Genomic DNA, 25,975 nt, shown 5'->3' with positions numbered 1-25,975 from the left:
TTCTTGCCTCACAATACTTTGGAGTCGTTTACCATGTTCCTGACTACCGACAAGTGAATATATATCGAAAATCTCTTCCTATAACACAGATAACGTAACTGTAAAGTGGGGTGGGCAATACACTGGTATCAGTGATTCATGTTTTTTTTTTTTTTTTGGTTAGCTGCTGAAGGTTTGTCTCATACTTTTTCCATTTGTTTTTCATTTATCAGATTATTTTAAAATTACTAAATAATCTGTAATGATCTGAATGCTTAGCATGGCTGAAATGTCAACAGGACAAACTCATTACAAACATGACTGACGTGAAAGTCAGCTTTCTTTAACTGACCGTGCAGAAAGTGTATTATGTTGAAAAACTACAGGTTCTCTCAGGATTCTCAGTTGCTGTTTGATATTGCCAGAAAGAGAAAAATTACTCTTTTTGCTGCTGGCACACTATATAATCAGTCAACCTAAAAATATGATACCAGTGTGTTAGTTATATATTTTATGTATGATGCAGACACTTCCACATTTGAGAACAGAGTGGATGTCATTGAGATAACTGGTTTTATTTTGAAAATGCTTTTTTCCCCATTTAGCATTCTATTTCATGCTATTATTTATTCTTAAAATTATTTTTGTTGCTGTTACCATTCGGAGTTTAAAGTTCAACTGTTTAAATAATCATAAAATAACAGTGAATTATACTTATACTTAAAGTAACTTGGTATATGAACCTGGGCTTCATCATCTTAACGACCCAGAAAGGAGTTTGCGATTTGTTATTGCTGAGCACAGTTGTGGAGAGAAGAAAAGCAAAGAGAGGCATGTAAATCTGTGAGATACTAGCATGTATGAAGACAATAATCTGTAAGAGTATAGCGGAGGGAAAAATATCAGAAAAATACAAAAGATGGAAGACAGGGGGGGTTGTAGCAGTGTGTAGGGAAGGACTGTGTGACAGAGAAAGGAAGGCGAGCTGCTAACGTAGGTCACTCTCTTCGTTCTGTATGGTCTTTTTGATTCTGAGAAGCATGGTGGTAAGCCACTGATCCAGCCGAGAGATGGAATCAAATTCTTTTACCTATAAGCAGAAAATACACAAGAGTCAGAGACAGAATACATATTTTTGCTAGATAAACTGAATTAATGTTTCAGGTGCGGTAGATAAAAATGAACAGCTCCGAACACCAAAGCTTTCGACAGTATCCTGCTCTATCGGCTGTATTCTCACATCATGCAGACAGACGCTTTTAACACTTTATTCAAAACAATCCCACAAACAAATATGCCTCATCAATAGATATGGTATAAAATACCAACAATATATTAACATGGACTGAAAGTTTAGAATACATTGTGATAAAATAATTAAACCAACTGCACAGTCAAAACAAGCATGTAGACTAATATGTAGGAATGTATTGTTCCAAACAATGCAATTAAAACCCACACAATTACACCATTAAGAACAAAATGGTCACCCATGAGGTATGCATCTTAGTGAGGTAACTCCACCGGTTTTTGTGCCAAGGTGTAATTACACAGAATAAAAGAATCATGGGCTGAACCAAAGTCAGGAATTTGGTTGTATGAGTGACACACAACTCGCACGTTGATGCTGTGTTGCTGTTTCCTGTTTCTCATCTACTCATGTCCAGCAGGAGCCTCAATGGCAAGATGTGTACAGGCTTGGAAAACCAGCCACACGATAAAACTTTGCATCGACTCTCCTCTTATAGTCTTGTGTGCTGAGAAATTTAATAAAGTCAGCACCGTGGGACAAGATTGCCTTGCAATGTTAGCAAACTGCGTTAAGGACCTTGACACAGAATACTCCAGAAAGATCCTCCTGCCAGGATGGACAAAGCACTTGTCACTTTCATGAGGACTGACAAGAGATTTGAGTAAATGTTGCAGCTGTGCAGTTGTTCAACCAGGAGGTGAACATCACTACCACGGTGGAGTATTCTTGGTCATCTGTCTTTGCACCATTCTCCATCTCTCCCACTCTCGCAAGAGTGTAACTACATACAGTGCAAGCATTGCGGCTTAGGACAACTAGGACACGCAACTTCCACTATTACAAAAAAGTTTTGATTTGATAAATGTTAGGAGGTAACACAAAGTAGTTGTCAGTGCATTATTGATACCTTCATAATGCATAATAATGTACCTGTGAAGCATTACGAACATGGCTATAACTATTTATAAAAAGGCATAAAGCATTACAGAACTATAGCCCTGTTTATTATGCATTATGAATTCTCTAGAAAGCTCTCTTCTATAATCCACTATATATACACACACCTTCATAATGCATTACAATTCTTTTTCCACCACACCAGATACTGAAATTTTGGTACTTAGAGAATGTTTTCCACTGGTGTAAAAACTGGTACCAGTGCCAAATGACATCACAGTGTGAGGCTGGGTATTTTGTGCTGAATTCGAAAAATGGCTGTAGTACATTATAGGGCAGGATCATGTGGGATATTAATACCAGCATCGCATGTTATGGACATCCAACTCTTACGTCACTAGTCAGCTGTATGAAAATAAGCCTTTTTTCTTACTTTCAATTCTGTACAAATAATATAGCGTGGGGGTTAAAGTTTCACTAAAATACACGCATTGAAAAAAAAGAACCCAAAAGTAATCATACACGTAATTTGATAGACATGTAAACCAGTGACGGGTATGTAAATGATTCGATTTGCAAGGAGCTGGCATGCCTAGTCACCAGACACAGAGGATGCCTCGTAGGTGTATTAGACAACATTACCAACACTTGGAGTTTGACAGGAGTCGCATCGTGGGTTTGCATGAGGATGGGTGGTCGTATCGTGCAATTGCCCTGCATGCGCCGCACACAGGTGTCAGTCGTTCGATGGGCACGTGAGGGCACCCACTCATGCCATGAAGGTTCTGGTCGCCCAAGACAGACCAGGGGATTGTTGTATTGTGCGCCAAGCATTACAGAACCCCATGACATCAGCGCTCGCCATCCGGCCACAGGTATTGGACTCTCTATAACACTCTGCATGATCTCGCACCATGTCTCAATGACTGGCATCAGTCAACAGGTTCACCATCCCATGCGCAGGTGTCGGGTTAATGGTAAAGCAAAAGTACTGTACACCAAAAGTACCGCACTGTACCTGGTGCGGTGGAAAAGTGCCCCTTGTTTCATTATTTAGACTTAGAGGAATCGCAGAAACTAAATTAAACTAAAATGACAGGTAACGCTACTCCAAGAGGCTCAATGGCACTTTCCTGTTGTTATCCTCACACTACTGGGCGAGTCTGTCACACCTGAATTTCTTCTTTTAAATATACATTTGCATTGCAGTTGTGCTGTGGTGATGAAGTTCTGCTTCGCCAAAGACAGACAATGGCATTTTCATTCACTTTTAATGTGTTGTACTTCCCCAGAACCGAAACTCCCTTTATGTGAACCCTCATCTTATATGTGCCGTCTGCCTTTCGCCATATCGGCAAATACATCATCATGTAATTGTGACAGCTATAATTTGGATCACAAAATCAAAATATATAAATTTTAGTAATGAATAATATTTGTTAGTGCATGTGCACATTATCATTAATGGTAGAAGTCCTGACTTGGGTTTGCTACACATCTTTCCTGGCATCCACATCATCCACATCAGCCACATTAGCCGCTATAGTGCCAGTGCAATCTCCCACTTCTCACAGTAACTTTTTAAGTTTTCCTTGCCATTATATTTAGCATTCTTAATAACGAGTCCCAGGGTATACAATAGTAACTTTGCGCATACAGGGGCATGCATTTAGATAATTTGCATATTTTAACATGTATTTACAGTTAACAACAAAATAATTTGACATGCAAAGTGGTGATAAACATATCATTCAAGGTTTGCAGACTACAATGTTTTGCGGTTGGTATTGGAAGAAACTCAATTGTAATGACTGGTATTGGGACCGGAACAAGAAAAATATCGTACTATATCTAGTTGTAATGCTATTTGTGAACTCAGTCTGATCCGCAGAATAGGACACAACTATCAAGAAAAATCAAGACATCTCTTCTGGGAACACCTCAATGTTTGTCCTGCAAATTAACCTGATCCCCTAGCACTTTTCATCGTTGACTTATTGTGCTGTGATGCAGTCTGCCAGATGGCCTTCTGTGTTGTGCACATTGCGATCAGTTCCTTGAACTCCCTCTAGGGCGTATTTGTGTAACCCTAGGATTTGTGTGATGTTCATATAGCCCCTTTCCCCCGCACATCTGTTTCGGGGCAATTGACGGGCGCTTAGCCTAGCAGCACTACAGTGGCACAAGCAAAGCAGTATGTTTGTTACGCATTATCTGCTTCACCGGTACACTGCTTTGCACAAAAGCATTGCCCTATAAACCTAAAACACAAAACAATACTATTCTGCCATTCTATGATGCACTCTAGTGGCTATACAAAGAAGTGCAAGTACTTCTTGAAAGGGCAGCAACAACTTTGCAGACAACCAACAGATTAAAAAAAAAAACACTTTTTGCAAAGCCCGACCAATGACAAAATCACTGAAAAGTGATTTACAACCTATGTCACGTATTAGCACTGAATAATGAAGTACTCGCAATTCAACATGTGCATTTTCTGATTAACTTGGGCGATTTTATACAAAACGAGTTAGTAAAACTTTAGTAAAAACGAGACAAGCCGTCTTTAGCATCTGATGAATTTCTCTGCAAAAGCTCCTTATAGTGGATTTTTTTCCCCACAAAGTTTTAGACAGAATAACAAAGAGGACGTACAAGTATAATATGTACTTACTGTACGGTGTACTAAGGCAAGTCAAAACACGCAAGATCTTACAAGGGGATCTTTTCTGAAGACTTTAAAGATGGTGATAACGAGTAAAGGCTGCGATAAAAAAGCAAAAGAACGTAAACAAAAGGAGGGAAAAACTCACAGAGTCAGTGTAGGCATCAATATTCTGTTCTTCATAAGCATCAAGGAGTTTCTGCCATTAAAAAAAAAAAAAGTCACAGGTTAGAACTTCATAAAACATGGCACAATAGATGAGGGGGAAGAGAGGAGGACAAACAGATGCTCACCTTCACCAGCTTACACTCTCGGGAATCTGAGAAGGCTGGGAACATTTCCTCATACTTCTGCAGAGCCAGCTGAGAGAAGTGGAAATGGCACTGAAGTCAGTGACAACGTTCGTTCGTCATTTATGTCTCCCAGCAACACGTGATCCGTTCGACACCGTGTGCCACAGTGAGTTATACTAAAGATAAAATCACATAAATATTAAATAAGCTCTCAACTTACATCACAAACAACACTGGCCCCATTTCCGGTTACTAACTCATTGTAGATTTCAACGCTGGCAAAATTCTCTCTTGAAATGTTACATCAATGAATAGCATCCTTCCACCCATACATACATAAGCATACTGGACGATATTGTGCGCTATATTTTGTGGGTAAATCAGAAAAAAACAGCAATTATCGTTCCAGTAAGGTGCAAAGGCAGACCTTAGCGTTCAGCATGTCCACACAAAAGTGACAGAGTGCCGCCTTGAAGAAATGGTCTTTCGCACTGTACTTCAGCAGGGTGCTGTCCATCGCATAGGTACCAACCTGGTTATACAAAAACAATGGCAGCGATACTGCAGAAAAAAAAATGTCCAATTGGCCATTATAAGCCTAAGAGTATGGAATCAATGCTCACCTGCTCGTAGATTTCAATAGCTTTCTGATACTGCTCCAGCTGAGCAGCATAGGTAGCTACTTTGAGAAGACACTTGTTGGCAGAGCTTGGGAGACAGACACACACACACACAAAAAGCATAAACACACTTACACATGTGCACAAGCATCACAGTAGATGCCGGTAAATTTTAAACCAGGTCTCCCATGTTACCTGGTTGACTCTTCACCTTTGTAGTAGTCGGCCGCCTGCTCGTAATGAGCGATTGCCTACGAAGATAAACGATATCAAATGTGCAACACTGAATGCTACAATGCTCCTTAACTTTCATGCATTGGACGGTCACAAAGAAGCTTAAAAGTTAATAGCTATATTTTTGATACACACACATACACCACTGCGCAAAAATCTTGAGTCCCCAAGGAAAATGCTTAAAGCCAGTCCGTGTAGTAAGAGTACATTTGCTCAAAACAATTTAGAATAAAAAAAATAAAAAAAATGTATAATGTGATGCGATATTCACTGGCCAGATATAGCATGCTAGCTTTCCAATCAACACATGCATGGGCATATTGGCTGGTTCCTGAAAATGCTGGAGTGACTTTAGGAGAGGTTTTCAAATGGCTAAGCTCACACTCTCATAAACAAAAACAACAATAGAAAAAATTTAAATAGAAATTTTCTTTAGCAGCCCAAGACTTCTGCACAGAACACTACACACATAAACATTTTTTTTACCATTAAAATAAAAATGTATTCAAAATTTCTGGTGAAATGTGAAAATTATAATCTGGCGCACCAAACCAGGCCCAATAATTAGGTCATTATTAGACAGTATCTTTGAGAGTTACTCCTTACATAAACAACTGATCTTGTTTGGTCAAACATTTTACAAAAGGAGAAGGAATCAGACCAGTGTCAAATCTGTCCAGGCCAGGCCATCCTACCAAAATTCAGCAAAAGAGCAGAGCACAAAGTGCATCCAGAAATCTCAAAGATCCTTGGGGCATCATCAAGGGATCTACAGACAGCTCTTGTCACAATCCATGTAAACATGCATGAGTCAAGTGAGAGAGAGAGAGAGAGAGAGAGAGAGAGAGAGAGAGAGAGAGAGAGAGAGAGAGAGCACAATTTCTGCCTGCATGGAATGTCAGCAAACATCATCAATGTAGGACTGAAGTTTGCCATTAAAACACCAAAACGAGGGACAACATTTTTGGAACAAGGTGCTGTGGACTGATGAGTCAACGGTGCAGTTGTTTGGGCACAATTCCAACGGGAAAAAAAAAAACCAAAAAAAACAGGGGGTGTACTTACTTTTTCACTCTACATTATGTGTGTGTGTATAAAAACTAAGGCACTTTCCGTGAGTTTTACTGACCTTATCAATGTCCATTGACTCAGTCTCATAGATTTCAGCTATGGAAATATGATGTTTCGCTGCAATGGTGAAACGACCCTGTCGTATCGTAGAAAGACACAAAACAATACAGTCGGTGACAGAATGTCAGACACATGCAAAGTAAACACGCATTCAGGCAATTGACATTAACAGCCAAATCGTAAGCTAGACATAACGTGATCTGCACAGAAGATACACTGTTTCACCTCGTTGTCAGTGTAACGAACAGGACGGCAGGTCACTGAATTACGCCTAGAAAACTGAAACTGAACAATGGATTTGGAGTCGATCTGCGTACGGGAAAACAGAAATGCTGCCACACAAAGTCAATGAAAGCACCGCTAAATGAAAAACAAACACAAAAACGCAAGCAGGATAGTTCCCTCTAAGGTCAAATATAGAAATAGAAACAACGGTACATTAATAAGAACGTGCGAACAAACAGGGCACATTAAAACGTTACTGACCATGTCTGTGTAAATTTCAATTGCCCGGTTCAGACAGTTGATAGCCTCTGTTAAAAAGAAGAAAAAAAAAAACATATATAATCAATTTACAGCTAACAGAAATTTCCACACATCCTTAACTGCTTTTCCAGTACAGGGTCAGGATGAGCCTGTCTGTCTTAGGAAGGACAGGAAAAGGCAGGCACCACCCTGCAAAGGACGGTAGGACACACCAGCAATCCAGCAGCAACAAATGCCACACAATATAGGCCAGAAAAAAATATAAGTAAAACAAAGAACTAGAATGTATGACGTGATAAAAATACAACACGATCCCAATTGAATCTGTACATTCTAATAGTGTAATATGTAAACTAAAACGTACAGATAAATTACGGGTAAGAAGTAGAATAACGCAGCTCCTTTGGCACAGAGACACTAAACAGACCGTTTGGCTGGAGCTGTAAGCATTTATTTCGCAGCTTTACCTTGCGGGTCAGCTTTTTTAAATGCGTTGCCAGCATCGACAAAGTTGGTGGCTGCGTCGTGTTTGCTCTGCATCTGCAGGTGAAGTCGTGCAGCCTGGGAGAAGGCATTGCCGGCCCCTGGAGCAAGCAGCACAACAAAAGCTGACACCCCAAATCTCCAAAATTTATACTGATAAAAGACCTGAACAATCCCCCTCCCCCACCAACGAACCAACCACAGAGAGGCTGACAGAATCTGAAAGCATACCCTATCCACAACAGTTTCCCCAAACACTAAAGGACTTGCACAACACAAGCATTTCCCTCCTGGTAATATAGGCTCGCTTTTTACCACTCCAGTTTTTCGCCATCTTGAACATGTTTGCAGCCCTGGCGTACATGTCACAAGCCTCCTCCACCTTCGACGAGCCCCTGAACAAACAAAAATGGACAATGTGGAGTTTAGACTTACAGCAGCTGGCAACCTCAATATTTTAAATAAGTGTCCATGCATGCCTCTCCAAAAAGAAGTTGAGTTTAAACACCTTAAACACGGCTTGATTAATAAAATAAAATAAAAGGCAGCCAAACATTTTCGGGTGAGCGTCTGTCAAAACATTCGGACCCGAAAAGAGACCGTTTCACGTTATGATCTCACACCACAACATTACTTTCCCTACCATCATCACAAGGGTCATTGTTTTTTAAAAACCCGTTGTTCGTTAACTTTCATGAGATCTATAAACATTTATATAGAATTTACTACTCGACCCAACTACAGTAGTTTTTTATATATATATAACCTGACTAGTGACAAGGCCCCTTACAATTACCCACTGCAATAGTTCACAGTTACTAATATAATCGACAATCTACTACCTAAAAAGTTTGCGACGGGAGAACTGTGCTGTAAATTCATGCCAGCATTAATAACATTAAAGTTGTGACAAAGCAGGGCCTTCCTCCTCTGGGCTGGAGAAAAGCAGGTATTGCTGCACCCTAACGACGGGCTTTGGTGATCACTGGCAAAGTATCTGCAATCAGTTAAAGGCATAAATGAACGTGAGGCGCCTCTCGGCCGCTTTAATTCTAGTTCAAAGATGGATTTTAACTTCGGGACGGGTTGTGTTTTCCCTCCTAGCCTTCCGCTAAAACAAGCTGCGTCAATAAACTATCCGAGGCGAGGCGAACCGGGGAGAGCAGCAGGCTCACCCGAACAGCGTCCCGAAAAACGACTGCGAAGACTTCAGCTTCTTCTCCGCTTCGGCCATGAGGGCCAGCGCCTCCTTCTCCTTTCCCGAGTTATCCATGGCGTTTGGCCGGTTGCACCGCGCTGTGGCCGTGGAGCATCGACTTCCCCCGGGATCTGAGGTCCAGGCTTAGCAAGCTTTGACACATCAGCCTGCGAGCGGAACGACGTAGCGCCCTGGTCACGCGAGTGCAGGAATAAGGGACATGGGCGAAAGACACCACCCTCTACAGTCAGTCAACACTGCTGCCTTGACCCACTACCTGTGCCAAACGTCAAATTACCCAGTCTTCATATATCTACTGCATGCATAAAATATGCTCCACGGCATTAATGACATGTAATTTCTTTATTACAGACAGTTTATTAGGAGTGCAAATTGTGTCAGCGCTTTAATTTCTGTTGGTATGCAGTTAAATGTTTTTAGTAGGATTTAGTATATTTGCCTCCGTCGAAGTCGTTTGATAGAACACAGATCCTTGGAACAGTTTAGGTAGCATAGGTGAATTTGCCTCGCAACACAACAGTCTCACTACCCCCGACTTATTCGCGTTTTAAAGTCCGTGTCACACTTATGAGCATAGCCCTGGACCCGACCTAATCATTTCCAGTTGAAAGGTCATTGCATGCGGCGATTTAGACAGAGCTTTATTGTTTGGTTTGTTTTAAATACGCTAGTTTTTACATTCCCTTGCATTACTTTTCATTATTTAATTGACTCGAAGATGATGCCTTTCGATGGATCTTTTGATCGCCATAAGAAAGAAAGATCTCCGAACTGACCTAGCCAGCATGCTAGCGCGGACTATTTAGAGAAACAAATAGATGAAGTATATTGCAGTTAGTACGACAACCGTGTCAAGGAAACCGAGTAAATACAATTTCTGGCAGTAAGGTGAATATTGCACAGTGATAGTACATAAAACAATTGACTTATTAAGGTAGGTAACCACCCAGTTTGTCATGCATTTTCCCCTAGGGACGTGTGTGCAGTTTTTTTTCTTAAGTTGTGTTTGTATCAATGAACCCTGTGAAATAAAAGGTTGCACACATACAGAACTCGTGCTCATAATCATAAAGCCCAAAAGATAAATACATTAAAACCCTGGAAGGAAATCAGGTACAAACGGTTCACCGGAAACTGAGTTTAAGACCTGCAGTTGAATCTGACCCAAATAGCTATTAGCGCACATCATACTATTCCTACTAATAATAATATAAATACTTATATATTAGTACAAGTTATGACAGACAACTTGATTCATTTATTGCTAAATTATTATTCCTCAATATCAGTCAGATTTTTAATTGTAATTTTTTTTAACAAATCAGTGTGTAATGATGGTAAAACAAGTCTCTGTTAATAAATGAGAGAAACGGAAAATTAAAAATCCATTTGGAGTCGTGGATCTTGGCTGATAAACTCATTCAGTTTTAAATGCATCTGTTCATTCTCCAGCTGGTGGTGTCCCCTCCTCCTCCATCACCCATGAATTTCCCAGCATACTCGCTGTCCAGCAGTCACGGCCCAGGCTTGAAGAGGCGGGGTGACAGGGCAACAGGGGGAGTGGGACGTCCGGTTTATTGCGCTGCAGTTGATCGGCGCAAGTCCAAAGTATGGAATTATTACACACAGCTGAGTGAGACTCATGTGGAGTGCAACGTCTGCAAGAAGCAGTTGTCGTTCCACAACAGCACCACTACGATGAGGGAACACCTCGTCCGCAAACACAGTATCCGAGATAACGGCCCTGTGCCCACTAACACAATAGTAGCCTCCATCTCGGGCACATTGCTGCCCCCAGTGCCACAATCAAATTTCCCAACCAACAACACAATAACCCCTAGCACAGGCTCCACATGTATGCTTCAGCCGGTGGTTTCACTGGTGGTAAAAGAGGAGCTCCAGGATGCTGATGTTTTGCCTGAGTCTGGGGATGCCAAACGGGCACGGACCACATGCGTCGCCAACAGCGCCGGAGGTTGTGCCTCAAACGTCTCTAGCCAAGAGCAAGATGCGGCTCAGCCCTCACACTCTGGATTCGTGCAGCCCGAGAACAACGGCACCAGCCACAATTTTGGGAGCAGCGACAGCAGCACCAGTGGTTGCAGTAGCAAGCGCGCGAATCTCTTGACTGAGCTCATCCTGGAGATGGTTTTCCGAGACCTGCAGCCACTGTCCGTTGTGGAGGAGAGAGGCTTCCGGCTGCTTTTAGGCTGCTTAGAGCCGCACTATCACGTGCCTTCGCCGACTCAGCTCGGCAGTCTGCTTTGGCACCGGTACCATGTCCTTAAACAGCACCTGAAGCACCATTTGCAGGCCAGCTTAGCGCCTCGTTGCCTGGCGCTGTGTACCGAACGCTGGCGCTCAGTGGCAGGCTGTGGGGTGGGAGGTGGAGGGCAGCTATACTCTACTGTAAGTGCGCATTTTGTTGACAAGGACTGGCGTTTAGCCCGCTGTGTGCTAGAGACCCGTCCAATGCCAGAGTTCGAGGAAGAGGCTGCTACACGAGGAGATGCCCAGCTCATGGACACTCTAAGGGAAGTGTTGTCTGAATTCCGCCTCCCTGAAAGCTTTGTCTTCTGCGTGGTCCATGACACACCTTGGGCCTCTGAAGTGACCCAGCCAGGACTTGCCCAAGGCGCTCAGAAACAGCAGGACAGACAGTCGGAGACTGCACATAATTTCATTCGTCCCGGTCAAGCTGGTGCTCAGAATCTGCCCATGGGCTGGGTTGCACTCCACTGTGCGGGAGAATCTCTTAAGCTGTGTGTTCAGGAGGGTCTCAGAGAGGAGCCGGTGAGGCAGGCGCTGGGCGCAGCACGCAGGATCATCTCGCACTTCCAGCATGACGTGCATGCCGCTGCTGCCTTGAGCCATAAAGCAGAGGCTGCGAACAAGGCTGGTGCCCAGCTGCTGCTGGATGATCCAGGACGGTGGGCCACAGCCATTGACATGTGCGAGAGCCTTTTGGAGCTGAAGTGGGTGGTGAGCTCAGTTCTGGAGGAGCAAAAAGCCGCCCCCAATTTGGCTGACCACCAGTGGCGTCTCCTACAGGAGCTGGTTCCTGTGCTGAAGACGGTACGCATTGCTGCCTCTTTCCTCAGCGAAGACACAAATGGCCCGATTTCAGCCCTCATGCCCTGCCTCCACGGGGTGTCCCGTCTCCTAAGCCAGCGTATGTCGGAGAGTAGCTGTGCTGTGGCCCAGTGTGTCATGGAAAAGATGCGTTTGGGAATGGAGCAACGCTGGAGGCTCAGGGAAGAGGACGTCCTCTTGGGCAGCCCAGCGGTCCTTTCCTCTTTCCTAGACCCCAGGTTCAAAGAGCTACGGTTTCTTAGCCCGCATGCGCGTAGCAAACTGCACGACAAAGTCAAAGATCTGTTATCTGCTCAGGCGTATGTAGACGATGGGGAAAGGGACAACGATAGAGTAGGAGTAGAAGATGACGAGGAGGAGATTACCGCAGGACCGAGGACGGACCTGGCATTGGGATTGGGGGACACTCTGTCCACAGCCTCCGTGGCCCCTTTGGATTCCCCGGTGTCCTGCGGTTCTGCCGAAGAAAGTGACGTCATTTTGCTGAAGCAACAAGATACCGTGACCCCAGCTACCCTTAATGCCCCAACACAGGCTGGCGACTGTAGGCTGGATAGGGGAGCTAACAGAGTGAGCAGCGGGGCGGGCCTGGCGAATCAGCCGAAAGGGGACGTGCCAATGGCCTCGCGTGAGCGTGCTTCCCCAGTACCCCAGAGCATGTACGACATCTTGTTGGGCGAAGACCCCACCGAGAGGATGCCGGAGATCCATCAGCAGCTGGAGAACTACATAGCAGAGCCTCTGTGTAAACGTAGCCTGTCGCCATTACACTGGTGGCGCGCTAAGGAGCACCGGTTCCCCGCCGTAGCCAGACTGGCGCGGAAGTACCTCGCCATTCCCGCTACGGCTGTACCGGCGGACAGGGCTTTCGCCCCCATGGAAGCCTCCGTTTTTCAGCGGAGGGCTACACTGGGTCCACAGCACCTGGATCATGTTCTCTTTCTGCATCAGAACAGTGACTACGTGGAGAACTTGAAGGGAGGTCCGCAGGATAATGTCAGTAACAGCAGTGTTCATAGTCACAGTACGCAGCAGACGCGAGAAAGTCTGTATCAGTCATTAGTATCTTATGACAACAAGGCCTGGGTGGGCGGAGACGACCTGTGATTCGTTCGCGTACCAGCCTTTCTTCACAAGTTGTGGGATGAAGGTTATCGGCAGACGTCAAGAATTTTCAGCATTATAAGAGAACTGGCAGATAAGAGAAGCACAGTTATATCTAGTGATTTTTCTAGCCTGTTTTCATTTCCTCTTTACCGGTATACTTACCTACCTAATTAATTTCAGATTTCCTACAGATTCTAGGTTTACGCTAGTGTAGTAACTATACACTTTGTAGCCTTGTCTGGTGAAACTTTACTAAGCTGGGTAGCATTATTGTAAAACTAGTTTGCTGCTCTTAATGGGCAGAAAATCCACTGCTTGGGTTAGAATTATGAAGGATTTGCTCCCTCTAAAACTCCTCTGGAATATTCTATGGAATCTAATAAACAGCATTATAAAATTTACATAAACATTTACCATTTTAAAGAAACAAACTTTCAGAAAGGTAGTAATATGTAAATAATGAAATGTGCGTAAAGTTTAAATTAAATACAGAAACTTCTATATGTATTTGTGTGAATATTGGATACTATGACAATTGTATTGTATTTTAGCAAGGTTTCCCCCATAAATGTTGTTAATGCAAATGATTAATAAGTAAGCGTTTTAAAAAACAGTTTTTGCATGTTCAGCGACCACTCCCCTCCTGTAACGCACATTTGTTTATTAAATGCTTTTATTCAAAGGGTGATATTGAGAAATCAGGGTCAGTCAGTCCCTGGAGCTAATGGGAGGCCCAATAGTGAAACCACTCAGCTGATCATAGGATTCAAACCAATGACCTTCTGATTATGAGAACAGAGTCATCTTAACCCTTAGAGCCAAACACCAGCCTATGGCATCTGATGAGACTGGAGTCAATACCTTATCGTGTTAACAGTAATGGAAAGTATTTGATATTTGTTCTTATTTTATTTGTTACTTTTGGAAGCAATATTTTTATAGTTTTTGTTTGGTTGTAGTTTTTAACTTTATATTTACATCTTATTTCAGTTAACAACAAGTTTTAGTTGGTAATAACCCTGGTCCCAAGAAGCAGGGGGCATCCTGAACGGGGTCCTCTACTTTCACCAGGCTCTCATTCAGTTATTTGTGTTTTCTCTTGACAATGAGCTTACATGCTTCTAATTACAAACTTTGGTATTGTTGTAAATTCCAGGCTCGGCTGGCCATCATGCCTAAAATGTTGTATGGAAAATATTATTATTAGCAATATGCTATGTAACATCCATCAGACTGAAACATAAGAAGAATGTGTGGTTACAAAGGAGAAGTTTTTATGTTAATATTGTTGTATAAAGCATCCCTCTTGCGTAGAACAATGTTGTGTCCCTTTGTTAACATTCACAGACAAACGTTCTTGCTGCTATTTATTTGTTTTCAGAGAACAATGAATAGTGATAACAGGTTTACACAAAAATCAACACGTTTAAAGTAGCAAACAGCACTGAACAGACGTTCTCCTTTAGGAATTTAAACTTCCATTAGACGAGAGGTATTCAGGCAAAGCCTACAAAGACCACAGTTCAAATTTTTACAGAAATATCAAATGGTATTATGTTAAATAATATTTATGGATATGCATCTTATAAAAATGTTTATTCTTAAACCAAAATCACATCTTAAATGACATCAATTTGATAAACATTTTCACTAAGGTCATGGGAAATCTTAATCTTAATTAAATCTTAATTTTAAAAAAAGGCCAAAAACAATGTTTTCATAACATGAACAAACTACAAAACTGAACAACATTGTTATATTAGATAAGAAGAATGGCAAACAATAGGGAGGCATTGTAATCAGATCTTGACTTGTAAAAGAGTTGCAGATTCCGGTTTGTGCCCTCAAAGGTGTACTTCGTCATAGTAACATGGGTCTGGAGGAATTAGTGTTGATTTGGTTAAACTTTTTCATCAAATGTGAGCCGGAATAGATATGGATTATAGCATGCACCAAATTCTGTTTTAATTCATGAGTCAATTACCCTGCTTCTACATAGTTTCAAATATTATTTTAATAGTCAGATCCTTTGTATTGTTTAACAATGTGAGGGAGATAAGAGACCGTGCTAATCTTTGCAAACAGTTATACCTTGAGCGTGCGCCAGGCCTTAATTTGCCTTAACTATGAAAATGAAAGGGGCATCGGCTCTCGAGACCTGACCATAGCCCAGCCGCTCCTGAATATTGACTAGGCAAGCAATCGCTACCTCGAAACTCCCTTTCTTGGTTGCGGTGTGTCTTCATGTGGGCGCTGCGACTTTTAACCTTCTCAAAGCCCCTAAGAGCAAAGATGTATAAGATATGTAGAAAACGAACACAAAGCCGTGTGAAAAATCTTAGGGGCGAGGCTGTACTCTCCCTGAGGAACCTACGCGACTGACGTACTCACCGGCCACACACCTCACAGACGTACTTCAACGCAATATGCCTGGCTGGCAAAACCTGAGCTCTTGCCGGTCTTAAGTGTTTTTGGGACGCTCCGTGTTTAACGGAACACTCCACTTGGCCTCCAGGCAATTCCATTATCTGTAACAGAAATGTGGTGAATTCTTGGATGAATCACACTTCATTACTAACCCCACTTATAATGGAATTTCCCTCAACATGATTCATGTTTATATAAACGGGCCTTCTCACTAAACCACTGGGAAGATCTCAAAACCAATTCAGAGTGGATTTCAGCACAAATCTATACATCGATCAGCTGCAGCACTACAACTGCCTGCTTGATAATGCATCGCCTCCTTGTGCGGCCAAAGCAGCTCTGACCCATTGAGACCTCTGAAGGTGTCCTGTGGTATCTGCCGCTTAAACGATAGCAGCAGATCCTTTAAGTCCTGTGACTTGTGAGGTGGGGCCTCCATAGATTACACTTGTTTGTCCAGCACATCCCACAAACGCTTCATCGGATTGAGATCTGGGGAGTTTGGAGGCCAAGTCAACACCATGAACTCATTTTCATGTTCCTGAAACCACTCCTGAGCAAATTTTGCAGTGTGGCAGGGTGCATTATCCTGCTGAAAGAGGCCACTGCCAGTGGAGAATACCATTGCCATGAAGGGTTGTACTTCATCTGCAACAATGGTGGTATGGTAGGTGATATGTGTCAAGGTATCATCAACATGAATGACAGGACCCATGGCTTTCCAGCTTAACAGTGCCCAGAGCATCACACTGCCTGCTTCCCACAGGGCATTTGGGTGCCATCTCTTCCCCAGGTAAATGACACACACGCTCCCGGCCGTCCAAATGATGAGAACGTGACTCATCAGACCAGGCCACTTTCCTTCATTGCTACATGGTCCAGTTCTGATGCTCACCTGCCCATTGTAGGTGTTTTGGCAGTGGACAGGGGTCAGCATGGGCACTCTGACTGGTCTGACTGCTCTGCGACTATGCAGCCCCAGATGCAGTGGAGTATGTTGTGACCCTTTTCTATCATACACAGCATTAACTTTTTCAACTAATTGTGCTAGCCTTTGCTCCCCATGTGAATCAGTGAGCCTAGGCGCACATAACCCTAACGCCTTCCTTAAACAACATTTGGTAGGTTCTGACCACAAGACACCGGGAACACCCCACCAAGACCTGCCATTTTGGAGATGCTCTGACCCAGTAGTCTAGCCATCACAGTTTGGCAAAGTCACTCAGATCCTTACATTTACCCATTTTTCCTGCTTCCAACACATCAACTTCAACAACTGACTGTTCTCTTACCTAATATTTAATGGCTCCCTTAACACGTGCCATTGTAACGAGATGATCTATGTTATTCACTTCGCCTGTCAGCGGTTTTAATGTTATAGCTGATCGGTGTATTTTTACGTATCGGGTTTTACTTACTGGTTCTGTGAGTCGATCTTTCCTTGCTGCCCCTTGGATTCGCTGCTTGAATTTTTGTAGTTTCTTCATGGCATAATAATACTCCACGCACTGGGCCGCAGACTTGTTCTGCAACTATGAGAGACTCTGTATATTAACCTTTTGTGCTCCTCAGATGATCATTAATGGTGGCTTATGACCTATGTGATAGATGTATGTCAATGAGTCATATGTTTCTATGATCTGACAGCTCTCACCATGTTCTGAATGAGTTGGAAGTTCTTGCCGTGGGTCACCAGAGCTTTACAGAACAGTCTTCTTTCCTGAGGACTCCAGTAATCTGACCCTGATAAACAGTCACCCCATTAGCTACTCTCAGAATCCTAACAGCCAGACTCTGTGTGCTTTTATGTTTGGTGCATTAATCTTGAAATGAAGAATATTCATTCATTCATTTCTGAAATGAAAAATCTAATATCCATTGTCACTCTATGGGTTTCTCCTGAGCTTATAGAGCGACATGATCGTTACCTGAATAGTGGTAATTTCGTAAGGGATAGGAAGAAGAAAGGTAGTCTTCCTTGATTAAAAGTAACTCCAGGGCAGCCTAAAATAAATCATGTGAGTAAATGACTAGTGAAATAGATAACTTAATTAACAGTAATTACATCCTTGTATTGAAGGAAAATGGATGGATAAATGGATTGACAGTGAATGAAAGTATTTGCATACCAGGACATCTCCCTGTCCCTCATGTAAGCAATGCAGAGCCAATTCTGTGTTGGTGCCCCCTCCTGGTAACACACTGGAACATGACAAGTCCAGCAGAGCTGTCACTGGAAAAAAAAGTCTTACTCAATGATTTATTGTGGCTTTTAAACCTCAATAAAGTAGAAATTTAATAGACTTATAGCTATTTCTGTACATGTGATTATTGGTCAACCCCAAATCAATATGTTCAATAGCCTGAATGAATTATTGTGGGTATATCTTAGATTTCTTTATAATTCAATTAAATTCAATTCAGCTCAATTCAATTCAATTGTCTGGAATGAGGAGAGGTTAGCTGAGCTGAATCTGTTTAGCCTCGAGCAAAGGAGACTAAGGGGTGGACATGATCCAGGTATATAAGATTCTAACAGGTCTGGATGCTCTTCAGCCAAATGGCTATTTCAATATTAGCTTAAATACTAGAACTCGTGGCCATAAGTGGAAATTAGCGGGAGAACATTTTAAAACAAATTTGAGGAAGCACTTCTTTACACAGCATGTAGTTAGAGTATGGAATAGTCTTCCTGTTAGTGTAGCACAAGCTAAAACCCTGGGTTCCTTTAAATCAGAGCTAGATAAGATTTTAACAACTCTTAGCTATTAGTTAAGTTCTCCCCAAAGGAGCTTAATGGGCCTAATGGCCTCCTCTCGTTTGTAAATTTCTTATGTTCTTAATTCGTTTTTATATAGCGCCTTTCACAACAGAGTTTGCCCCAAGGCTCTTTACATGGGTCTGTTGTGATAAATGCAACGTCATAAAGAGAGACCAACACAAAAACAGTGAAATGGAAAGACAAAGAAATAAAAGAAAGATAGATGACAACAGAGGAGAGGAACTAAAAGCTCCCGAGCAAGGAGAATAAAAAAAAACCTCTGGGGGTCAAAGGGCAGCTGGCTGCCCAACCCCCCCCCCAGGGCATAAAGCAGATAATAAGATTCATTATTCTCAATGGGAAATTCTCCATTTGCCTACCCCAGCAACACACAGGGAGCTGGGGGTTAAGGGTCTCGCCCAAGGGTCCACAGATATGACAACTCTGCCGAAGACAGGTTTGAACCAGCAACCTTCTAATCACAAGCACAGAGCCCACTAAACCAAACGCTACCCATTCTGATTGTAATATAAATATTATAAATATTTGTTTGTGAAAGAATACACAAGGTCTTTTAAAACTAAACAGACTAGTAAAAATACATTTAAAAATAAGTAGAGTAAGTGGCTGGCATTCAGCTTAGCATCAATGCACACACCTCTTTCTTCTGTTTCTGTATTGCTATCGATATCTCCCCAGGGGGCCCAAACCAGCTGCGCAGGATGCTCATCATACAGGATTAGCGGCAGATTTTGCAGTGGAGGGATCTCTGCTTGGAACCGAGAGCCAACATTGATTCTCCTGCAAACAACAGAGTCTGGTCACATAGGTCACGCTGGAGCTGCAGCAAATAAATCAAGAAGAAATCACGCCGACACAAATCCGAGTAAATAAACGTACATCACAATTATTCACATTTAGTGCATTTTCATTCATAACTTTCCTATGTCTGTGGGTTAAATAACCATTATGATCTTCTGTATAAACAGACTAAACTGAACTCACAGGCATCCATTAAAAATGATCTTATTCAAAAGACTGATGAATAGCAGACATTACAATGATTGTCGACGCACTGAGAACTCACGGTTCTATAGTGACAACAGTGTCATCCATCACAAGAGAGATCCCATCGGCCATGTCTGAAAAGAACAAGAGAATAACGAATGCCAATCGTTCTTATTATTAAATTATGAACTCAAACTTTTAATCTAATGGGATGAGCAGAGATGGAATTCACTAATACAGAAAATTGCTACAAATGACAGTATTGTTTTTCTACTGATCATAGGTGACTCTAGGCTTTTCTCCCGGGAAGGGGTGGGGGGGTGGGGGGGGCAGGGTACAAGGTGCAAGAACCTGACCAGCCATTCATCCAGATAAATACATTAGTAAAAAAATCAGTAATTACATTTATAATAAATTATCATTACACATTCTTAAGTCTAACAAAAGTTACATTTTCAAACATACTATACATCCATTTTCTGTAACCGCTTGTCCTATTGCAGGGGTCCACAGCCTGTCCTACTGGCACAAGGTAGGAAACAATCCAGGACAGGGTGCCAATCTATCACTGGGCAATATAACTATACAGTATTATTAAATTTTATTATACTTAATAAGCATTTTCATTTGACCATTAAGAGGTTTCACCCACTGTACCCCTGGTTAAATCACTAATGTGACTGAGTATTTATCAGTTTTGATTTAGTATAGCTATATAAGAAGCCAAATTATTGTCTATATAGAATTATACATTTCCTGAACTACAGTGTTGTGGAAACGCTGATACAAACCCAGGGTAGCCGTGTAAGTGCTAGGAGGAGGAGGGGGGGGGCAGGGCTGTGTGGGCGGCAGGGTGCTGAAGTAGAGACCGGTGCCAGGTCGGAGCGGACTCAGCATGGGCGGGGGTGTGTATGGCGGGGGCTCAAAGCTGGGGTTCAGCAGGTGATCGCCCAGGTAGACAGGGGACCGCAGCTGACTGGGGTAGGCACCGGCTGCCCACCATCGCTGAACACCCATGGTGTCCCCTGCAAGGTCACGCGGCATGTAGCTATGCGCGGTTGTGGGACTGGGGATAAACAGCGTCTTCCGGAATTTAAGGTTACGAGACTTCTTTGAAGCCCTCGTACTGCCAAGTCCTTTTCCTTCCTGTTTGGGGCAGTTAAGAAAAACATTACGATTTAAAGTAGGCAGCTAGCATTCATAACATTAAAACTGCTAAAACAATCTGAAACACAAATAAAATGACTGAATGGAGGCAAATGCTTTGGCCAGTAGATGAAGATGTTCAAGATATTCAAATGTACTGACTGATTTACTATATTTTATTAAAATATCTAGTAAGGTTTTACATTAAGTGCACCTTCATAATGCATTCATAGAACATTCATAAGCAGCATGCAAGTACACCGTAACATCCTAACATCCTTTAACAGCTTTAATATACATTAATAGCAAACATTACATGATTATACAATTATAATGTTTTATTATTATATAATGTTTGTTATTAATGTATATTACAGTTGTTAAGCGATGTTAGGATATTTATGAATACTTCATAAATACTTAATAATGAATACATTATAAAGGTGTACTGAACGTTTTATGAATGCAATATAAAAGCATTTTGAAGGTGCAGTTAATGTAAAGCGTTACCAAATATCTTCCTGAGTCCTATGATCCTGAGGGCAATACTGTATTTTATCTTTTTTCCACAAGAATTCTTGATTTACTGTGCTTATTGCCAGTGATCCAGGATCATGGGGCTGCCTATCTGCAGGTCCAACAGCTACCTGTGTCCTCTCTGAAACTGGAACTGATACAGGAATAACCAGGGGCATCACAGAAATCTTGTCATCCACACATGGGGCCTTCTGCACCTGCAAATGTCCTGCTTCTGAACCCATTTTCTTACCCTAAATTAAAGGATAACACAGATGTAATTAATTTTTCATTCGACTGCACGCTAGTCCTTAACCTCCAGTGAAAAAACTCATAAAAGTCACTATACCTGCATTTGTTCAGCAAAATCCTCTTTAGCACTAGTCCAGCTAGATTCACCTAGTGGCAAGTTCCGGATACTGTCTTCTGAAGGTTGGAGAAGAGCTTGCTTGCTGAAAGAGGAAGTCTCACCGAATCATCTCAAACCCCTTATTGATTTCTAAGCTCAAAAATTCTCTTATGATTTAGTGCATTATGGGAAAATTAGCTAAATGTTTCTCCAAAGCTTCATGGATGCATCACCACCTCATCCTTACCTATTACAAGTATCTAGCTGATCCCCTGAGTTTTTCACCTATTCAAATAAAAAGAACATACATTTTCTCAATTTTGTTTGTTAAAATGAGAGTTCTGTTTATCCGTGTTATTTACAGTAATTAAAAAGTACAGCTTACTGTTTATGGCACCCGTTGGGATGTTTGTGTTACATTAACAATGGAAAGGAGATTTAGGGGCTCTGGGTTACATGCTCACCTTGAAGGGCAGACGAGAGGTCAGACCAGCAGCGCTTACGGCACCGAAAGAGGCCAAGGCCACCTGACTTGGGGAAATGAGATCCAGAGGACGCAACCGCGGGCATCGGGGAGCATAATGCATGCTGGGACGAGAGAGTGGATGGGGCGGGGCTGGAAGATTGGTCTCTTTGACTTTCGTCTTCCTTGCCCTCTTCCTGCTGTCATTCTTTGGGGATTTGACAGAGGGAGCTTCTGGCTGTACCATGTCATAGGAGTAGGAAGCAGCAAAAACCGATGGGAGCATCACCGGGACGTGACTGTGGGCAGACTGTGCTTGGTCAGAACCGTTAAGAACAGGGTCGTCCGTATTATCAGGCATGGCATTTGGAGCTGACATCGTTTCTGAAAAAGCAGAGCCTTTGAGGACAGAAAGTGAATGAGGCTCAGGCCCCAAAGGGGACTTTCTCTTAAACTCCTGCCTGGACCGACATGGTGCTTGTTTAAAGATAACGGCACAATGACTCTGCTTGAGTCTTTTAGGAGATGCTGACTCCGCAGGAATATTCTCTCCTAAACTCTGTTCCTCCCTAAAGGGTTGAAACAACAGAATCTCTTCAAGGGCTTGAAGTTTTGATACAGGGATATTCACATCACTTTCCCCATACTGAGGACCTACAAAGGTGTTAGATTCTGGCTTCTTGTCAGGGTTCTGCTTGGGAGCACCACATGTCACTAAAGGTGGATTTGGTTCATTATCATCACCATCACAGAACCCTCTATTTTCACCTTGGCTCCAAGGATCCAGCACCTTGGTTACACTTGACCTTGAGAAACTCATTGCCCCAGAGTCACCTAAAGAAGTGAAGCTGGTATAATCGCCACAGCTGTTTAAACATGCAGACCCAGTACCGCAGAGTTGAGTGTCAGACGCTGCTTTGGGAGGAGAGAGAAAAATGGAGTGATAATTGGTGCCATCTGTTAAATTACCCAATAATGGGTCCCCATCTGCAAACTGACCCTTCCACTGGGTTGGACTGGTCTTGGAGAGATCACAGAAAGTGCTTGCAGAAGGGCTTGGTGCACAGTGGTATTTCAATAGCTGGTTGTCACAATAGCTCTTCTGATAGGCTGGCTTACTGCTTCTAAACTGCTTCCTCTTCTGATGTGTCAAAATATGGACATTTCTGAAAGGCAAAAAAACAAACAAACAAATAAACCATTTTAGCCACATATTAAATGATCTCTCCCTCTCTCACTCTTTTTCTCTCTCTATATATATATACATATATATACACACACACAATTACAACAATGAATACAGTGTTCTGTAAGAAAATAGGTTTAAGACTTACAGATGATCACTGCGCTTAAATCCCCGTTTGCAGACAGAGCACTCATGTGGTCTGTCTTGCTGATGAGTAAGCTGGTGTTTGTGGAGGGCACTAACAGAGCCAAATGCTTTACTGCAATGAGAGCACTGGTGAGGTGTAACACTGACAGGCCACACTGCCTCTGTCTTGGACATCCACAGCGGGTCTTCATTCATCCCTAGGAGGACGTCAGACTGGGTGTCTGAAATCACTATTGTTGAAGCTGAAAAGAAAAATAATTAATTACTGGCTACTCTTTATACTTCAGTATCTAACATTTTAAATTACGGTTACTGTATCCGAACATAAAAGGAGACAAAAAAAAACCTTCACCAGTTAATAAATCCAACAACTCACCACACAATCCTCTAAATGTTAATATCAGCGAGAGACATACAAACACTCACCATAATCTCCAGCTATTTCCGCATTTCTTTCTGCATGTAAATTGGGTAGTGAGGGTAGTGGTGGTGTGAGAGAGTTAATGAAAATATTATCGTCGTCTGCATGATGGCCAGAATGGAGCGGCAAACACAAATTAGAACGGTCACAGACAGATTCACCCCCAAGCTGAGCATCACACCACCTCTCCTGACATACAGTGTCCTCCTGAAGTTCCATTTCTGTACATCCATAAATACAAAAACGTGCAAACTTTAATTATCTGATTATGCTCTCAAATTGTATAACTAAGTATACAAAAGAAATAAAGTGTACGCGATTAATACAAGAACTGGTGTCATAATTGCAACGTCGCCATTTTTTCAAAAATATTCCTCCTGTTGCTAACACTATTACAGATTGTTGTCTAGCTACTTTAATTCGTTAGATATAACTGAAGCTTACGTCAATACAAAAGAAGCATTTCGTAACGTCTTACATTAATTAACACAATATGTTGTACTTTAATAAAAAAGCTTAATTTTCAGTAAATCAGTGAAACTAAAAATAAAGCGCCAATTTACATACGCACTAAAAACAATCTGTACTTTCAGTCTGCACTACGTCAACAAAAAACGTCTCCTTCCTATCTAAAATAAACTGAAATTAGCAACTTTATATTAACGATTTTGAAGCAGACATACGTAGCTAGCTGTGCGAAAAATATTTGCAGACTTCTGCAATGTAGATTGCAGCTGCCTAAAACCAACCCATAGCTATTAATTTTATCCAAACTGAATTTACAGACCTACTTGGAAATCTTTATTTTTGAAGCAAAAGAAATTATAGTTTGCAACCCAGCTCCCACGCGTGCTCTGCTATTCTGATCGTACATTAATATCCCCAAAGTCCAATTTTCAGATCATGAGCAACTAACGGAAAATTCTTAACTGGTCTAAATAGCTTATTTAGAGTCAGAGATTCGATCTGAGCACGTTTAGTCCCATTAACTAAAACCTCTTGGGGGCTGCGCTCATGCTACATCGCCTTTCTGATTTCGCTGCTGTATTTGTGGGTCAGTAAGTAGTGGTTAGTAAGATCATCCAAACCGACAGTTCGCCTAATGGTGCTTAATTCATTTCTCTGATACTCGGTTTTGCTTTTCTCTATTGAAATTACTGTTAACATTTTGAATTAATGAGCAGTATACTGTTACTGAAACAGATATTATATATATATATTCACCTTTAACGTTAAACAGTGTCTTATCTATTTCTAGCCGATATGGTTTCCTCCGGCAGAGAAGGCGAATTGTTAGCTCCAAGTTGGCCAATTTTATGTACTGTATTTAGACCCAGACAAATTTTGCGGCTTCACTAGTTCCTCGCGCCTGCTTACCGCCCTAACTTGTTAACGATATGGACGGTGGGGGGACGTTTCTCCGAGGGCCCATTGCTCACAAGCCACCTAATAAAATTAGAATTATTTGCCACTGATCAGAAACTGGTAGCAAACATACGAATCCTACCCCCTCTCGAAACCTACGGGAAGGGTTTCTGGTTGGGATGCGCGAATCAACACTGAAATACGGGTCGTCGTCGACTTACTACCGCCATAGGTTATATGCAAAAATAATCATATGTATAGTATAGTGTATAATAAAATTATCGTTAAGTCATACTGTTTGGTGTTTTTTTTAAACCTTTTTATCATCGTTCATTGCTGTCGGTAGTTGGGCGGACACTGACATACATTGGCGCTGCCAGAGGCGGCGCAGTCGCGGAGCAGTATCCGATTGAAGCCCATTCAGGCTCCTTCCGGTACACGCATGCGTGGGAATGCGCAGAATATAATAGACTAACTTGACCACGATGTTGCCTCAGCTCAGTGTCGCCAGACGCACGATAACTATCGTATTTGTACGATAATTTTACCCGATCAATAATTCCAAAAATCTCATAATGTACGATAATTTTACCCCCTTCATTTTATGTTATTTCATTAGCACGACAAGGTACAGATTTCTGTTCGGCTGCGCAGACATACTTCGCTTGTTTATGTGCAGTCCTCTCACGTGCCTTTACAGCCAATCAACGCACGATGTAATACGTGG

At 42.2% G+C, this 25,975-nt stretch overlaps 3 protein-coding genes across 13 annotated transcripts; 1 reads left to right on the top strand and 2 right to left on the bottom strand.

Moving 5' to 3' along the window:
- Nucleotides 1–533: 533 nt before the first annotated feature.
- napaa (N-ethylmaleimide-sensitive factor attachment protein, alpha a) lies at nucleotides 534–9,440 on the bottom strand. The gene is made up of 11 exons (XM_048984752.1): nucleotides 9,216–9,440; nucleotides 8,356–8,435; nucleotides 8,025–8,141; nucleotides 7,558–7,604; nucleotides 7,070–7,147; nucleotides 5,902–5,957; nucleotides 5,710–5,794; nucleotides 5,514–5,618; nucleotides 5,087–5,155; nucleotides 4,942–4,992; nucleotides 534–1,069 (listed from the first exon to the last, which is right to left on the bottom strand). The coding sequence occupies exons 1-11, from the start codon at nucleotides 9,311–9,313 to the stop codon at nucleotides 968–970; spliced, it is 888 nt and encodes a 295-aa protein (XP_048840709.1). The 5' UTR covers nucleotides 9,314–9,440; the 3' UTR covers nucleotides 534–967.
- A 355-nt stretch (nucleotides 9,441–9,795) lies between these two features.
- si:dkeyp-117b8.4 (E3 SUMO-protein ligase ZBED1) lies at nucleotides 9,796–14,755 on the top strand. Its single transcript, XM_048984748.1, has 2 exons — nucleotides 9,796–10,193; nucleotides 10,712–14,755. Exon 2 carries the CDS (start codon nucleotides 10,742–10,744, stop codon nucleotides 13,457–13,459), a length of 2,718 nt encoding a protein of 905 aa, XP_048840705.1. The 5' UTR covers nucleotides 9,796–10,193; nucleotides 10,712–10,741; the 3' UTR covers nucleotides 13,460–14,755.
- A 58-nt stretch (nucleotides 14,756–14,813) lies between these two features.
- On the bottom strand, nucleotides 14,814–25,821 carry znf541 (zinc finger protein 541). 11 transcript variants are annotated; one of them, XM_048984746.1, is made up of 17 exons: nucleotides 25,108–25,360; nucleotides 23,889–24,104; nucleotides 23,464–23,704; nucleotides 22,131–23,295; nucleotides 21,914–21,951; nucleotides 21,667–21,769; nucleotides 21,449–21,571; nucleotides 20,447–20,801; nucleotides 19,735–19,789; nucleotides 19,306–19,448; nucleotides 18,016–18,119; nucleotides 17,815–17,890; nucleotides 17,541–17,629; nucleotides 17,305–17,418; nucleotides 15,851–15,987; nucleotides 15,669–15,739; nucleotides 14,814–15,335 (listed from the first exon to the last, which is right to left on the bottom strand). In XM_048984746.1, exons 2-17 carry the CDS (start codon nucleotides 24,100–24,102, stop codon nucleotides 15,304–15,306), a joined length of 3,060 nt encoding a protein of 1,019 aa, XP_048840703.1. In that variant the 5' UTR covers nucleotides 24,103–24,104; nucleotides 25,108–25,360; the 3' UTR covers nucleotides 14,814–15,303. The 11 variants fall into 11 exon arrangements, with proteins under 11 accessions (XP_048840703.1, XP_048840704.1, XP_048840699.1 ...); XM_048984747.1 differs by having other exon boundaries at nucleotides 14,814–15,739; nucleotides 22,131–23,041; nucleotides 23,129–23,295; XM_048984742.1 differs by lacking the exon at nucleotides 25,108–25,360 and adding an exon at nucleotides 25,611–25,821 and having other exon boundaries at nucleotides 14,814–15,739.
- Nucleotides 25,822–25,975: the final 154 nt, after the last annotated feature.

The sequence above is a fragment of the Brienomyrus brachyistius genome, chromosome 18 (genome assembly GCF_023856365.1).
Source record: "Brienomyrus brachyistius isolate T26 chromosome 18, BBRACH_0.4, whole genome shotgun sequence".
NCBI lineage: Eukaryota > Metazoa > Chordata > Actinopteri > Osteoglossiformes > Mormyridae > Brienomyrus > Brienomyrus brachyistius.
Note: the sequence above shows the minus strand (reverse complement) of the source record. Positions and strands in the feature narration are given on the sequence as shown.

Bases quoted from the DNA above. Each gene is read 5' to 3' on its own strand.
- si:dkeyp-117b8.4 (XM_048984748.1), top strand. From the start codon at position 10,742: ATGAATTTCCCAGCATACTCGCTGTCCAGCAGTCACGGCCCAGGCTTG.
- napaa (XM_048984752.1), bottom strand. From the start codon at position 9,313: ATGGATAACTCGGGAAAGGAGAAGGAGGCGCTGGCCCTCATGGCCGAA. The intron at 5,619-5,709 runs GTGAGCATTGAT...TTGTATAACCAG, and splicing joins CTATTGAAATCTACGAGCAG to GTTGGTACCTATGCGATGGA. The intron at 5,156-5,513 runs GTCTGCCTTTGC...CACTTCTCTCAG, and splicing joins TGGACATGCTGAACGCTAAG to CTGGCTCTGCAGAAGTATGA.
- znf541 (XM_048984742.1), bottom strand. From the start codon at position 24,102: ATGGAACTTCAGGAGGACACTGTATGTCAGGAGAGGTGGTGTGATGCT. The intron at 20,802-21,448 runs GTAGCTGTTGGA...TGCCCCAAACAG, and splicing joins CAGTTTCAGAGAGGACACAG to GAAGGAAAAGGACTTGGCAG. The intron at 19,790-20,446 runs GTTTGTATCAGC...TGTTCTTTTCAG, and splicing joins CACTTACACGGCTACCCTGG to ACATGGCCGATGGGATCTCT.